The 16,824-nt window shown below is 41.5% G+C and overlaps 1 protein-coding gene across 4 annotated transcripts in view; it reads left to right on the forward strand.

The window, feature by feature from the left end:
* Positions 1-314: 314 nt before the first annotated feature.
* si:dkey-70p6.1 (uncharacterized protein LOC570575 homolog) overlaps positions 315-16,824 on the forward strand; it is a 36,252-nt gene continuing 19,742 nt past the window's right edge. For 2 of the 4 annotated variants that reach the window (XM_061904061.1, XM_061904062.1), the window contains exons 1-2: positions 315-716; positions 11,792-12,016. In XM_061904061.1, coding sequence (XP_061760045.1) covers positions 11,883-12,016 — 134 coding nt within the window. In that variant the 5' untranslated portion in view covers positions 315-716; positions 11,792-11,882. Of the gene's footprint in view, positions 717-11,791; positions 12,017-16,824 lie in introns of those variants that run through there. The other 2 variants (XM_061904063.1, XM_061904064.1) reach the window with 1 other exon arrangement.

A 16,824-nucleotide genomic window follows, 5' to 3' on the forward strand; every position in this document is an offset into this window, starting at 1 on the left:
CTCTGATAGGTCGATGCTCTCGCTGCTCTTTTCAGACTCACCGGCAGATGGCAGTAGTCGTCGTACTAATAGTAGGACTGGAGGATCTGAAGCCTTTAAACATGTGTGAGATTAAAACAAGTGAAAACAAATGAACATTTAATCAGAAGACTGATTTAAAAAAGTATTAGGTTGATAAGCTCCACGAATGTATTATTTGGCAAAATACTGTAGAGGGTTTTGTGTGGACACCATAGGGAATGTGCACTTCTCAACTCTACCAGTGGGTGGCAGCAGCATCACAAGGAAGAATTGTAATTGTGGGGTCTCCAAGCTTTGCCTGTGTCACATGGAAGCGCAGTGACTGCGAGGAAAGGATGCGAGTGGAGATGGAAGGGGCTTGAGGGACACTGGAGGAGAACCCGGCTCTTTGAGATTCTGTTGGACCGGGTTTCAAACGTCAGGGCGGAAGGTTCGGATCTCTACTGGGAAGAAAGCGGCGCTTGCTCGGTAGTCGGTACAGTGTCAGCGGGAAGTGCCACACAACTACAAAAAAAAAAAAAAAAGCTGCCAGATGCAATATGCTGCATTCCTGTTATGTGCAGCCCAGAGAAGACAGAGTGTTGCATGTGATTGATTATGCCGGTTGGCTGGTGCAGGGCTGCTGGTCCGAGCCGAAGCAGAAACTGAACCCAAAGGACAGACTGATGCTGCGCCTCTCCCAACCTCTGAGCTGAGTGAGTATGGGGATGCTTTAGCGCAATGCCTGGATCATGATGTGCGCGCCTGTGTGGGTGACTGCGTGTTTGTGCGCGTGTTGGTGTCTGTGTGTGTGTGTGGGTGGTTGGGGGGGGGGGGGGGGGGGGGGGGGGGTTGGCATTTACAGCGTGTGCTTCAATCTTGTACAAATGTGATATATACAAAAGTATTTCATTATTCATTTAGGTGTGTTGCATGTTTCCTTTGTGCAGCCGCGCCACGTCCACGTTGGTCATCCGTTAAAAGGTGCAGACACGTGTGCGCCAATCTCAGCTGTGTACTACTGCATTGAATTTTTTTTAACGTTCAACCCCCAAAAGGAGCACCTTTATTGCATAAAATGTGTGAGAGAGAAGGTGGAAAAACAGCAGACAATCACACCTTTTCACTCGCAATATAAGCTGTGGAGTGTGCTAAGGTGAAGTATAAAGATAATTAAGGTTTCTGTGGACGTTTGCCGCCCCCACCTTCTTTCCCCCTCTCTCCACTCATGTAGAGTTGGGGGATGTGTGTGTGTGTGTGTGTGTGTGTGTGTGTGTGTGTGTGTGTGTGTGTGTGTGTGTGTGTGTGTGTGTGTGTGTGCGTGTGCGTGTGTGTGTGTGTGTGTGTGTGTGTGTGTGTGTGTTATTTGAGTTGCCTGCTGACCTTAGGGACATCCTTTACCAAACCACACTGATCTGGAAATAAACCCTCTGGTGTGAATTTTCTATTAAAAACCCACACACTTCTAATCATGTTGCCACCATGCTTTGGTGCGGTTGGAGCCAGCAGCCAACATCCGCCAGTGATGGATGCCTGCTACTGGTGCTACTATGAACCACATCTCTGCACATTTAGCTCCTCACAAGGGTGCGTTTCCTGATTTTTAGGAGTAGGAGTTAAGACTGTAGCAGCCAGAAGATGCTGCCGCCTTGTCATTTAACCTCCAGCATCTGTATTCAACAGCGTGTTTGTCTGAACTGCCGGAAAGGGAAGAACTCCAAAAAAACTGTTCATTTAAAAAAAAGATAATAATGATAATAAATGATGTAGCGTATAACAGAGATATAGGCAGAGCCTCTTCCACTTTAGTCTTCTTCCTCACGGGGCGCACGGTTAATCGTTGTTGCAAGCAAACATTTGACCTAATTCATATTCTCACACAATAGCAGATCCCTCCCCCATCCCCCCGCCCCTCCTCCATCATCTCCCCCAACACACACACACACACACACACGTTATTTGTGTCACACAGTGAGTGAGGTTTTTGCTCTGTACTCCCAGGTGGTTTATGAAAACATGCAGCAGATTGGCAGTGTGGCCCCAGCCTGGCTGACTGAAGGCGGCTTGGCTGTTATTAATAATGGACATACAGAAATGCAGGACATGTTCCTAGAAAATAAAACGCTTCTGTTATTGAACGTGCACTGGGCTAAATGCTTGCCCGTGCTATTTTTGTAAGGACTACACCGTAGTTCCCTGTTGACTTTACGGCCTTGTCAGGTGCTGCATGCAGAAACCATCACTTGAGTGGAAAATGGAATCAGGCGATGCAACGCATGCTTCACTCTAAGATTGGAGCCAAGTCAACAGGTGACCTCTGTCATGGTTGCTGCACCTGAACACATCGCGGCCTCTTGTGTGGTGTATCAAATGTGCAGTCCACCTGTCAAAAAAACATTGTTTAGCTGGAAGGCATCCGTCCGAGACCCGGCCGGTCCAATTGGTTGGCTCCCGGGCGAGAGATTAGACTGCAGTGCTAAGGCGTCACTCTGGCTCAGCACCGCAGGCAGGAGGGTGAGGGGGAGACAGGGAATGGGTGGGGAGCCGTGGACAAGCCGATGAGGAAACCTTGTTGGGAAATGTGGCGGCCACTCTCATCACCTGCTTTGAACGTCTTCAAACACCTGACTCCTACGCTCATTCTCCTCCCTGACACTTTGATTTCTTTTCCTCCGCACTTACATCCCTTTCTTCTTGCTCATTACCTTCTCCCTCGTCTTTGCTATGGGCTCTCCTGCCATTTCACAATAGATAGAACTACATCCAGTCTATGCACCTCTTCATTCACTGACAGATGACTCATGTGCTGTTCCTCGGTTCTTCAAAAGTGTCCTGCATGTTGCTTGTCCACTGGGCAGATACACCACCTACACTAAATCACTTCACATACTGTACACATCAAGTGAAAATGGAAGAAAATGGACTTTGTCTTCTGGTAAGACGTTCTATAAGATGTAGGACTGAAGTCAAAGGTCACTTTTTTGAACCCTAGAGACGTCATCTTAGCTCATTGTTTTTGAAGAGTTTGATGTGGTCTTCAACACAGTTGAACAGAAAACGTTGGGAGCATACAGTTGTCTTGCTAAGATGAATAATTGATAACCAAGTGTGTATGGATACTGTATGACAAGGGTGTCCACATTTTTTCTCTTGTGGGCGACATACAGTAGTACCTTAATAGCTTAATTGGCTATGTATCTCAAATCAATGTCCCCCATTGAATTTGATAAAAATTAACCTAATTGAAATTTTGATTTTTCAAAACATAGAAAATACAATACAATAAATATTGTATATGTTATGTTTACTGGGGAGGGCGGGGGGTAGATGGCACAGACCACAAGGGGGAGTAGTTGCTCTTTGTAATTATTATATATATTTACAATATATATAAACTACAGAATGGAGTGTGACTAAATTCATGAGTGTATGGTGTAATACTGAGCTGTTGAATGTTACCGGAATCTGCGATGAGCTGGTGATTTGTCCAGGGTGTACCCGCCTTCCGCCCGATAGTAGCTGAGATAGGCGCCAGCGCCCCACGCAACCCTACAGAGTATAAGCGGGAGAAAATGGATGGATGGATGTTACCGGAATGTTGAGTGAGAAGCAGGAAGTCCCGGAGGGGAAAGGCAGGCTCGAATGTCCTTGGGACAGGCAGGTAGTCAGGGGGTATAGTGAGGCGTCAACAGGGTCTCTGTCCAAGCAGGGGTCTAGGATCGAGGAAAGAAGTCCAAAGTCCTGAATGTTGAGTGAGAAGCAGGAAGTCCCGGAAGGGAAAGGCAGGCTCGAATGTCCTTGGGACAGGCAGGTAGTAAGGTGGTATAGTAAGGCGTCAACAGAGTCCGTGTCCAAGCAGGGGTCGAAGATCGAGGGAGGCAGTCCAAAGTCCAGAGGGAAGTCGAGGCACACAGCTCGATCACGGTAGACAAGAGAAGTACTGCGGGAAACACAAGAGACATAAGACACGGCAACTGGGAAGCAGGGTTGGGTTATTTACTGTAAACTAGTAACTAGTTACAGTTACTAGTTACCTTATTTCAAAAGTAACTCAGTTTCTAACTCAGTTACTTACACCAAAAAGTAATGAGTTACAGTGAAAAGTAACTATGTAGTTACTTCTTTTTTTTTAAGGCTCCCATCAATACCCTTTTAACCTTCATTTCAGTACTGTTATTGCACTGGAGAATAATACAATCTGTTGATCATCTTGACATGCATTTGCATCACTGACCTCTGCTAAACAATATGGTCTACATACAACACACAAAGACAAAGATTTGTTTCAAAGGGCCAATTTATTACAAACCAAAACAAATTGACAAAACTTTTTTAAGTAGCTGCTACATAACATAAGTAACAAACCGCATAATAACAACATAGCTATAAAACTGGCTTCACCCAAGGAAAACACACATGACATACACAACGCCTAACAAGGCATTTTTTTCTCTCAAGGAATTGTGAAATAAAATCATGTCTTCAGGAGATCAACACTGTACTGAAGCCCAGAACACTCTACGCATTTCTCCGGTTTTAGTTTAGAGATAAGGAAAGATTGGCCTGGCCCATTAGGATCCGTCTTTATGTTTTTGAACTTTATAGTCTATACATTTAGAAGGATGTGATAATCAAACACTCAAGAAGTCTAGAATTAAATAGTAACAGTATATAAGAGTGTGTGTACCTTCAGCGCTAAATGATAAGCAGAGGCAGAGATTGGAGTGTTTTCTTTAGCTTGCTTTCTATTTTTCTGTACTCACTGTCCAGGTGCCATTTGCCGTTTGACGCCTTGTATCATGCTAATTAGCTGCCTGAAAGCGGGTGACTCCTCTGTAGAAATAGCCTGCATGTCTTCTAGCACATACGCTGCAATGGCTCAATCAATGTTGTCCTTCCTGGCTGCCAGTCCCTCCGTTAAAATCCAGCCGCTGTTGCTTAGGTGGAGGTGAAGTGTGTCTCTCTTTACTAGCTTTATCGAAGCATGTTGCATTTTGTAGCTTTTTCATTTGATTTTAATTGCTGTTTTGGGCAGTAGATAGGTTCTTTGATCCAAGACACAACTTACATTTAACTAAAATTGTATTTTCTTTGTGCTCGACAAAAGAAAAGTAGTGAGAATATCTCCATGTTAAAAAATTCGACTTCGGCTCCGCCATGATGTTTTGTTAGTAAACACAGTCACGCCCCCCCACCCCACCCAACCCACACACACACACACACACACACGCCTCTTCTCTTTCCCCCCTTGTGACAAAGGAAGATTCAGAGGGATGACACTGCAGATCTCCAATAAAACACTCAGATCTTCTCTGTTTCTAGCCGATACTACATTAAAAAAAACGTAAAACGTAAAATAACGCAGTAACGCATCATGTAGTAACGGTAACTGAGTTACTGAATATAAAAAATAACACGTTAGATAGATTACTAGTTACCGCCAAAAATAACGGCGTTACAGTAATGCGTTACTTTGTAATGCATTAGTCCCAACACTGTTAATAAGTAAAATTAATGACTTACTTTAAGTAAGCGTTTGCAATAAGCGTTTGAAAACATTTCTAAAAGTGGGGTCACATGCTGACATATGCATTTGGGAAGCCTGTAGTTGATGTTTATTATGTAAATGTTATATTTTTATTAACATTTGATAGCAGGGACCCTGCCTTTCAAAACAAGGATGCTGCTTTACTCTTTATTAATGTAACTATAACTGAAAAAATAGTACAATAGCAATAGGAGAGAATATTCATCCCTGAACGCCATGGAGTTCATGTAGGCTTTATGATGCAGTTACATTATTATTTAAACTATCAGAGACAGAAACTCTTCATTTAACATAATGTCCTTTTTTGCTGCTTCAACACAGATGAATCAACACAGAAAAAGGTAACGTGAAATAACTTAGTTGTTAAATGTAGGCCAATAATCCTTGTTTTTCTCTCAGACAGACAGGGTTTTGCTGTCCGTAGCACGCACACACACGCACGCACAAACACACACACACACACACACATACACACACACACACAAAAAACGCAAAATGAGCTTGTTACATGCGCTCTGAATATGCGCTGCTAATTGGCTGTTACCGCTCTGCGTATAACCAATGAGATCATTCTGTGGGTGGGACAATGCTGGATGCTGCAGAGACGTACTGACAGAGGCAGAGGCAGAACTAAGCGGAGTAAAATATACTCAGATCTTCTCTGTTTCTAGCCGATACTACATGAAAAATAACGTAGAAAAATGCAGTAACGCATCATGTTGTAATGGTAACTGAGTTACTGAATATAAAAAATAACGCGTTAGACTACTAGTTACCGCCGAAAATGACGGCGTTACAGTGATGTGTTACATTGTAAGTCCCAACACTGCTGGGAAGACACAGAGAGAGGTCAAGTACACGGGAGGGAAGCCAGAGACGAAAGGAGTTCACTACGTTACGTCCCTGGATCTTTGGGTCCGCTGGTCTTTATACTGCTTGCCTTCATCAGTCCCAGGTGCGTTGATTGCTGCTCGCATGCGGCCAGAGCGAGCAGGGGCGTGTCCTGGCGCGTTGCCAGCAGAGGCGCCGGCAGAGCATGCAGCAGAAGACATGCAGGACTGCGCATGCGCCTTGACAGTATGAAAACACTACAACAGAATGTAGGACTGTGGATCTTTGGGGACCACATGATTTGATTCAATTCTTGGGGGTAACGATTCGATTCAGAATCTATTCTGGATTTAAACCGATTCTAAATAGAAAATCAATACTTCTTTTGAATCACACTGGGTACCAGTTCTATGATTAACTGCATTCCTCAATAAAATAGACAAACAGCTCTGACAAATGTTTAAATTATTAAAAAGAAAACTTGATTTGTTTAACAAAATGCTACCCAAACATTTAATAAAGTCGAATGCAAATAAGGCAATAAGACACATATCCAACACTTCTCTTTTCTAAAGTACATCTGTACAGCAGATATGATAATCCACATCAACAATATGACAGATTTAAACCAAAAAAGTACCTTTTGCCACTCCTAGAATGTACTACTTTAACAACAACAGTACTTTAATGTAATAATATTCATCTACATAATTTATCTTCTATAATATATTGTCCCCAACTGCTTCTCCGTCAAACACACCATCAGCAGCTACTTCATATTTTCATGAACATATGTCTGCCGTTAATTTATTATTTTTAACATTCTTGGCTGGTGTTAAAGTCATTCTGTTAATGTTTGGTGCAGACTAGCAGTGCACCCTTGAGTGTAGGTACCACTGTACTGAACATTCAAAACAAGAGGCAGGAGTCCATCTTGATATTTATTATTTTCATTTCATTTCTATACCGCTTATTCTTGTAGGGTGTAGGTAAACTAGGTGAGAAGTGGGTACGTTCAAAATTGCTCAACAGCCAATCGCAGGAAAAACAACCAGTCATACTCACATTAACACCTACGGACAATTTAGAAGACAAGGTGTAGAACTCAGGCTCATTTCCCATAAAACACTTTCCAGTATTCTATATCGATAAATGTTATTGATTTATCAATTTTGACAGAGAAAAATGTTATGTAAATTTTGATAATGTATGATCTGTTAAGTTTCGGTGTTTGTCTGGACCCCGAGACGTAGAGATGCCAGGCAAGTGCAGGTAAGAAGCCCTTTTCATTAAGGAGACAGGTAAACAAAAAACAGTCATATGAGGCGCAAAGCAGCCATAACTGTGATGATGTCTGCAATTAAAACAAGCTTGACACCCAGGGTTTAGAGTCTCCAACACATTCATCCATTTTTATCCTCACTATATTTAAAGACATAGTAATGTGTTATTGTTAGTTATTTGTATCAACATTTAAAAATGTTTTGTTGACATTGTGCCTTGTTGCTGTCTTTTTTTTCTTGTTTGCGGGGTATTTTTGTATGAAATGGTTTTCCCGCTATGAAATAAAATAGCAGCAAATGTCTCCTTTGGACACCCTTGGTGTTATCAATTAATAACAATCAATATTGGTTAAGTTTCCGCCATGACTAAAAGGACAAGTGTTTCCTGCCCGTAAAACTTTCTACAAATTTAAGTCCACGGCTGAACTTAATTATAGGAATGTAAATTCCCCCAACATCTGATAAATTTGCACATCTCCAGAGCCAGACAAACCTCCTCGTATGGTCTGCATTAAAAGAACATTTGAACTCGACAAACACTTTGTGCAGACGGATGCCTAAATCACGGTTACCTGAAGTTCATGCTATTCCTGCAGCTGCATCACAAATTTCCTGCAGTTAATAAATGAGGCTTTTATTATGACGCAGCTTTCGGCTTTCACGGTCGAAGCCATAAAACACCTCTCCACTAAATAATTTGGACTCCGCTGACACCATATTTGTCATATGGGTTTTAGACCTGTCTGGGTAAAGTTGTGATGAAGAGAGAACTGCTTAGTTCTTAGAAGTGACCCCAGAGGACCTTTACTCTGTCAGATCAGCAAAGTCCCACTGGAGGTGCAATGAAAAGAAAGGAGCGAAGAGGACAAAACAAGTCAAATTAGTTTGCTGTATGAAAGAGGTCATAAGCAAACATTAATGCCATCAAAAAACATCTCCTTTTGGAGACTATATATTCGCCACTCCAAGGAGGCAACTTGCTTTTAAAACCAGGTTTACTGTTTACTTCATATAATTAAAAAAATGGCAGAGGTCTCCACTTAATACCTAATTTCCAGTCTGTGTTGTTCCTGTTGTCATCCACACACCTTCCTAAAGTGGATGATCTACAAGCTGCCCAACAGCAGGCTGACAAAAACAAGAATCCCCAGGAGAGACAGACTTAAACTGTGTCCCACAGCCACTGGTTCCAAGTCTAATTACCTTCGTACAGAGGGAGAGACATTTACCATGTTGGATTTAGTAACACCAACAAACACTGGGATATTGAGGTGTCGGAATTCTTTTAACAAAACATTGAAAAAGATAAGTTAAAGTTACAATGATTGTCACACACACACTAGGTGTGGTGAAATGTGTCCTCTGCATTTGACCCATCCCCCTGATCACCCCCTGGGAAGTGAGGGGAGCAGTGGGCAGCAGCGGTGCCGCGCACGGTGATCATTTATGGTGATTTAACCCCTAATTCCAACCCTTAATGCTGAGTGCCAAACAGGGAGGCAATGGGTCCCATTTTTTTTATAGTCTTTGGTATGACTCGGCCGGGGTTTGAACTCCCAACCAACCGATCTCAGGGCGGACACTCTAACCACTAGGCCACTGAAAAAATATGCACAAGCCAGCTTTCTCTTTGAGATTGTGCCAAATACGAAATATAAGATACACAGATGGAAAACTGCATCATATGACGGGCCATGTTGCTATTGTAGGTGAGAAATAAGGTCTTAATTCAAATCACTTGCATCGACAATCAATATCTCTCATTGAAATTACTTGAAAAGAGTACAGTTTTAACGTGTAAAATGCCTTTAAAAAAACTAACTTTTAGATAAGAAATATTGTATCCAAAAAATACTATAGAATGCCATCCATCCATCCATTTTCTACCGCTTGTCCCTTTCAGGATCGCGGGGGGTGCTGGAGCCTATCTCAACTGCATTCGAGCGGAAGGCAGGGTACACCCTGGACAAGTCGCCACCTCATCACAGGGCCAACACAGATAGACAGACAGCATTCACACTCATATTCAGTCTTATTTAAAAACAAAAAAATCACTTTATTCAGTTTCTTTTGCCACAGTCAGGGTCATACACCATGGAGCCTATCCTAGCTGACTTTGGGGTGAAAGGTGAGGTAGACCTTTGATTGGCCTTTAGTTAATGACAGGACACATACAAACCACCATTCATACTCACATTCACACCTGTCAGTCCGTTCAGGAAATCGCAATGTCACCATCCCGCCAATTCATGCGCAACCTAGTAATTTTGGCCAATGATCGCAACTTCCTCACACATTTTGGCTAAACGGCATAATTTTTGCCAATTGAATTTGTTTTTGAGTTTTGCTAAAATGTGTCCGTCAGCTGTGTAATCAAGACTTATGGTTGTTTTTTCTGTAGACAAAGTAGGAACAGCAATGTGTAACAATATATCAACTCTTTTTTTTCTCAAACTGCACAATTCAGATCTGACCTACTCCAACTTCCCGTCTACGGCGTTAAGCCTTCTGGGTAATGTAGTATGCAAACATTTGCAACACACCGGCCTCCTCACTTTTATATTTAATATATTTATTGAACCTTTATTCGTTGGTGGTAAAGCAACTAAAAACATATTCTCATTTGCAAAGTGACCCAGCAAAGAGGCAGAATTTACTCGACAGAGAGGTTGAAGTGAGATGATAATCTTTCATTGTCTCTCAATTACCCCAAAAAATTGTCGCCGTAGATCACTCTCAACTGTTCACAAATGCTTTTAACGCAAAGAGGTAGATTTGTTGGAACAGAAAGATAGACACATTTTTCAAGCGTTAAACTAACTCAGAGAACGTCTGCAACTTGTGGACAACAGAGCAGACATCGGACGATAAGGAAGCCTTTGGTGGTGTTTCTTTCTGTAATTATAAGTAAAAATTCATAATATTTGTTGTAATTAAAACAATAATTTGCCAATGAGCTCTGAGTATGTGTGTTTACTTTTAAGTCTGTGCGGAATAAAGTGGGTAAAACATTAATACAGTATTCGATGAAATCCCGAGATTTTTTGAGGTTGAGGTTACACGAAAGACTTCAAACATTTTTAACTACCGGTAGTTCACAAAATCAGAAGTTTATTCAATGTTAGAACATCGCAACTTTTGCCACAACTTTCTGAAAAAAGCTGCAACGAATTTAGGCATTTTAGGCCGCAAGAATCACAAAAAAAAATCCCACAAAATCCTGGAGGGACTGACCGATGGACAATAAAGAGGCTAAAATTCGTTATTGGATGGTAGAGCGGCCATGCCAGCAACTTTTGGGTTCCAGGTTCAGTTCCAGCGTCCGCCAGCCTAATCACAGCCTTTGAGTCCTTGGACACGTCACTTCACCCACTTAGCTCCCAGTGCCGCTCACACTGGTGTATGAATGTGTATGAATGTTTGGTGGTGGTCGGAGGGACCGTAGGCGCACATCTGCCAGTTTACCCCAGGCCAGCAGTGGTTACAAATGTAGTTTACCACCAACCATGTGTGAATGTGGAGGGAATGAATGATGCGTTCTCAGTTCTATATGAAGTGCTTTGAGTGTCTAGAAATGTGCTATTTAAATCTAATTTATCATCATCATTATTATTATTATTATTATTATTACTCATGCATGGACAACATGCAAACTCCTGACAGAGATTCGAACCCGGATTTTCTGCATTGGGACCGATGTGCTAACCAGTACTTCATATAGGAAGATTCAGCACAAATGTTAGCATTTTGACAGGACATGGATACACCTTGATAATATTTTTCTTTGGAATCTTGTAGCGCTTCTTAAAAAAAATCTTATTGGGTCAAGCACAACATATGAAAGTCAAAAAAAGGCATGTTCGAGAAGGGCTGTCTGTTACAGTTCTGCTGTTGATGTCTAAATATGTGTGACACAGCAAGCTCGGTAATCCCTCAAACAAGGTAGAAGTGAAGCAAATGCCGCAGGCGTGTTGTCTGTTCACTTCAGTGCCTCAGCGCTGGACAGAAATCCTCACGTTTTCTCCCCCTGTCGTAACAGATGTCTTTACCAGTGAAAACATTCAACAGTACTTTTTTGTTCTGTGCGACTTGTTTTGTTAAGAAGATGTACTTTTCCTTCTCACCGCAGATCCCAGTGAGAGCGTGGCGTTTGCCTGTGTGCATGAACGTGAGGGTAAAGGTGAGTGTGTGTGAGAGAAAGTGAGCGGCAGCGCTCCCACATGGCCTCCATGCAGGACGGGCTGAACTTCACGGCTCCTCCCTACGGCAAGGTCCTGCTGCTGGGTGTTATCGCTGCTGCCTCAGCCTTCGTTGTCACTATCCTCCTTGTGGTGCTTTGCGTGGGCTGCCAGAGGTGAGATGACCCACTACACACAAGTACTACACACAAGTACTGGTGCACACTCAGCTGATTTGAGATCGAAAGGTGGGGTACACCCTGATCGCATGTCAATCACAGAACTCAACATAACATACTAGGATAACAGGGGATGCAAAACAATATATATTCTTATTTTACTGTTATATTTTTATTCCCATTGTTGCTTTTTATTTTTATTCTTATCGTAATATTTTTCTACTATATTTCCATCTATACACCCATTATTTACTTTTTACTTTTTAAATTGATCTCAACTCTGTACACTGCTGCTGGAATTTTAATTTTCCTGGAGGAACTCTCCTGAAGGAATCAATAAAGTACTATCTATCTATCCATTTATAAGACTAACAATCACATCTTCAATCTTTTTGTTGCCAGTGCTAATTACTGCATTCCATAGCACAGTGTTTTTAAATGTTTTCTGAGCAAAGACACTTTTTTTTCATTAAAAAAATCCCAAAACACACCACCAGCAGAAAACATTAAGAAAACATAACTCAGCAGCCGATATTGTTAATGAAAAGTCGTTCTCCGTAACCTATTTAGAATTTTGGGGTGTTTTCCTGTGTGTAATGTTTTAGTTCTTGTCTTGCGCTCCTATTTTGGTGGTTTTTCATCTTTTGTTGGTATTTTCCTGTAGCAGTTTCATGTCTTCCCCGCACCTGCTTTGTTTTCGCAAGCAAGACTATTTAAGTTGTGCGGACGCTATATCTAGTACGGATTTACTTTGTGGACGCCGTCTGCTCCACACGCTGTAAGTCTTTGCTGTCATCCAGGATTCTGTTTTTGTTTACTTTGCAGCCAGTTCAGTTTTAGTTTAGTTTCGCCAAGCTTCAATTCCTTTTCTTAGCAGCACTTAGCGGCACTTAGCGGCACTTGCCGTTTGTTTATTTTTGGTTTAACTGTTAGATAAATTTTTACCTCCACGCTGCCTCCCGCAAGGGCGTAGAATTGGGTAAGGACGCTAGGGACACGTCCCTACCAATATCCAGCCGCTACTGTGTAGTCACTATCAATACAACCGCTGCCCGTAATGTTTAGTCAATGATTATGGCATAGAAAGGGTTAAATGTCGGTCTCTGCTAGAAGTCCCGCCTCTAACCTAAATATCGCCCCCTAATTGGTTTCCAGTTTCATGCTAACTTACGTTTGATTGGCTAGCCTACATGCTGGTTGCTAGCGACCGGACGTGTGTGTGTGCTGTAGGTTTTGAAGGATGTCAGTGAAAAGAAAACTGGATATAAAAGACTTCTTTTGGAGTCAAACTGTAAGTTACTTCAAGGGTGTATAGAGGCTCAACAATATTGAATAATTCAACAATATATCACTCCAGTCACGCCCCTTAGAGTGGTATAATGAGCATATACCATGGACTGGAGTGATATATTGCTTTTATAAAACTGTTACCAATAAAGGCAATATGAAATAGGAATACTCCATCAATTTAATGTAGTTTTATTCCACCAGAAATACATATTATCCAATAAAATAGCCATACTGTGGAAAAAATAGTCCCACCTATCCAGACGTTAGCTCCAAATTAGCACTGCATCTCGTCTTTTCCTCCGCTTTTTTTCAGGTGAAAGTCAATGCTCAGTCCCCTCTACCATTGTTAACCCTCCCCGGAGGTGAACGTTAACCTTGAACATGTGAATTCAACTACTTTAGTCCGTTTTTTAAGATCGTAAAAACATCAGCTGTCTTTTACTATACGGGCTGCAACAGCCCGTTGTCATGGATACATGACAACAACTTCCATTCATACCAGTCATGCGTGCCTGAGGCGGAGTGATAGCCCACGCTGTGATAAGGCTTTAGTATAGTAGCCGTGCTCAATATTTAAACCACGGTTACCCACTCAGATCACCGGATTTCACCTTTCCGTTTCATTTTTAAAATAATTTTTTAGTTTCATGTATTTGTGTAGAAGTGAGCAACTGTTTGAAAATACAAATTAACAAAACTTTGTGGTGGAAATACAATACAACCTCACTAGATTATCATTTTTAAGGAGACTTAAAACATGGCTTAGAACCACCATGACACAAATAAGACTGAACAATCTTGCTGTGTGCCATGTCCATCAGGGAAAACTGGACAATACTGACCTGAGAGAAATCTGCCAGCAGTTCATTTCTGTGACAGACCGGCGGAGGCATGTGTTTCACTCTTTCAAATAGGAACAACCAGTGGACACTAATCTGCTTGTATTTGAGTATTAATGACAAAAATATTTACAGTACAAAAGCAGCAATAGAAAGAAGTAGATGAAGGGAAAAAATTGTGAATGATTTAAACACTAGTTGGGGAAAATATTTTAACAGTTCATTTATCATTTATGTTTATTTACAATGTTGTATTGCATTAATGTATTTCTAATGTTGTTGATGGACAGTAGGCTATGTTAATTGACAGTATGATGCACAGTTGCACTACAGCCCTACACTAAAGATTAAAGATGAGAACTCTTCGAAGTTGTCTCCTTTGTTTTCATTTTAGTTACTTTACCCTATAACATCTGCATGACGTGAAATTATGATTGATATTGTAAAAAAAAAAAGTTAACTTTCAGATTGCTGCCTTGGAGCACTTTTGTGTCCCCACCAATCTCAAAATCAAACCTACTCCCTTGGCCTCCCGCATATTGTTATCACGACAAACCATGTTCCCGACATCTACAAAGCAATTTGCTACTTGCTGCCACCTACTGATATAAAAGAGTATTACAAGGTTACTCTGCTGAATTCTAGACAGCACAGACACTCAACAACGGCACATTTGCAGATTCTAATTACTGGTTTGCAAAAAAATATTTTTAACTCAATTAGGTGAAATTACATAATCTCCCACAGCAAACCAGACTGTATATCTCAGGGCACACTAGTGTGTGGTTTAAAAACACTGCGTTAGCACACTGTACACAACAACAAAAAAACATGTACAAAATTCAAGATTTCTCACGTTACAACTTTACAAATTCCATGTACGGCACCTTTCCAAGTGCCCAGCCGTAATCAACGACCACGGCTCAGTAGAGTTGGTAGTTTTTTTCTAAAAACGGTAGCCAGAAAAGCCCTTGACCACTGATGCAACAGATAAGGCATGGTCAGGGTGGAATCTGCGCAATACAAGGATGACTCTGATACATACTTGCCAACCCTCCCGGATTTTCCGGGAAACTCCTGAAATTCAGCGTCTCTCCCGAAGACCTCCCGGGACAAATTTTCTCCCGAAAATCTCCCGAAATTCAGCCGGAGCTGGAGGCCACGCCTACCTCCAGCTCAATACGGACCTGAGTGAGGACAGCCTGTTTTCACGTCCGCTTTCCCACAATATAAATAGTGTGTCTGCCCAATGACGTTATAAGTGTAGAATGATCGAGGGCGAGTAGAGCAGTCTCGTTTTCATCTACCGTAAAGCAGTTAGTCTGCCGTAAACAGCAATGTTGTGACACTCTTAAACAGGACAATACTGCCATCTACTGTACATGCACCACAACCCCTCCAGGCAACACCTCCAGGCAACTTCAACCCTTTACTAATACCCTCCTCCATTCACATTCCATCTCCCCGGATTGTAAATAACCTAATTTAAATAATCAAATTTATTTCTAATGTATATACTTGTTCTTATGCTATCCGAACTCACTATGTTCTCTTCTCACTGTACATATCCTACTAAGTAAGACCTACACTGTTTCAATGTCCATTTCTCTGTTGATGCAATTGTTGATGACTGAAGTACTGATATAAACCAAAGCTCCTCATCCCACCCCCCGGATTGTAAATAATGTAAATAATTAAATGTATATACTATGATGATTAACTTGTGTGATGACTGTATTATGCTGATAGTATATATTTGTACCATGAATTCATTAACGTGGACCCCGACTTAAACAAGTTGAAAAACTTATTCGGGTGTTACCATTTAGTGGTCAATTGTACGGAATCTGTACTGTACTGTGCAATCTACTAATAACATTTTCAATCAATCAATCAATCATGCAAATGTGACAATAACATCTACGGCTTTTAGAGAGTGCACAACAGCTGTAAATATACTCCTCCCCTCTTAACCACGCCCTCAACCACGCCCCTCCCCCAACCACGCCCCACCCCCGACCACGCCCCCCACCTCCCGAAAACGGAGGTCTCAAGGTTGGCAAGTATGCGCTGAGGGGAGAAGAATGTACTCAGCTTTTATTGAAAATGTTTTACTGTAGTGTGTCAATGGAATCCAGTGACATTTTAAAAGCCCCTGTATTCCATCTGACACCGAATCCCTTCGCACATACAGTAATACCTCAACTTACGAGGTTAATTGGTTCTGTGAATTAGCTCTTAATTCAAATCACTTGCATCGGCAATCAATATCTTTCATTGAAATTACTTGAAAACAGGACAGTTTTAACATGTAAAATGTTTTTGAAAAAACTAACTTTTAGATAAGAAATATTGTATCCAAAAAATACGATAGAATGCCATCTATCCATTAATTTTCTACTGCTTGTCCCTGTTGGGGTCGGAGGGGGTGCTGGAGCCTATCTCAGCTGCATTTGGGAGGACAAGGACAAGTCGCCACCTCATCGCAGTACAATAGAATGTACTTCTAACAAATAAAAAAGTTTTGTGACATAATAAAACAATAATGTACACAATTTACTAGGGCTGCAAATCTTTGGGTGTCCCACGATTTGATTCAATATTGATTCTTGGGGTCGCGATTAGATTATAAATCGATTTTTTCGATTCAACGGGATTCTCGATTCAAAAACAATA

This window comes from Nerophis ophidion, linkage group LG06, assembly GCF_033978795.1.
Source record: "Nerophis ophidion isolate RoL-2023_Sa linkage group LG06, RoL_Noph_v1.0, whole genome shotgun sequence".
Classification (NCBI taxonomy): domain Eukaryota; kingdom Metazoa; phylum Chordata; class Actinopteri; order Syngnathiformes; family Syngnathidae; genus Nerophis; species Nerophis ophidion.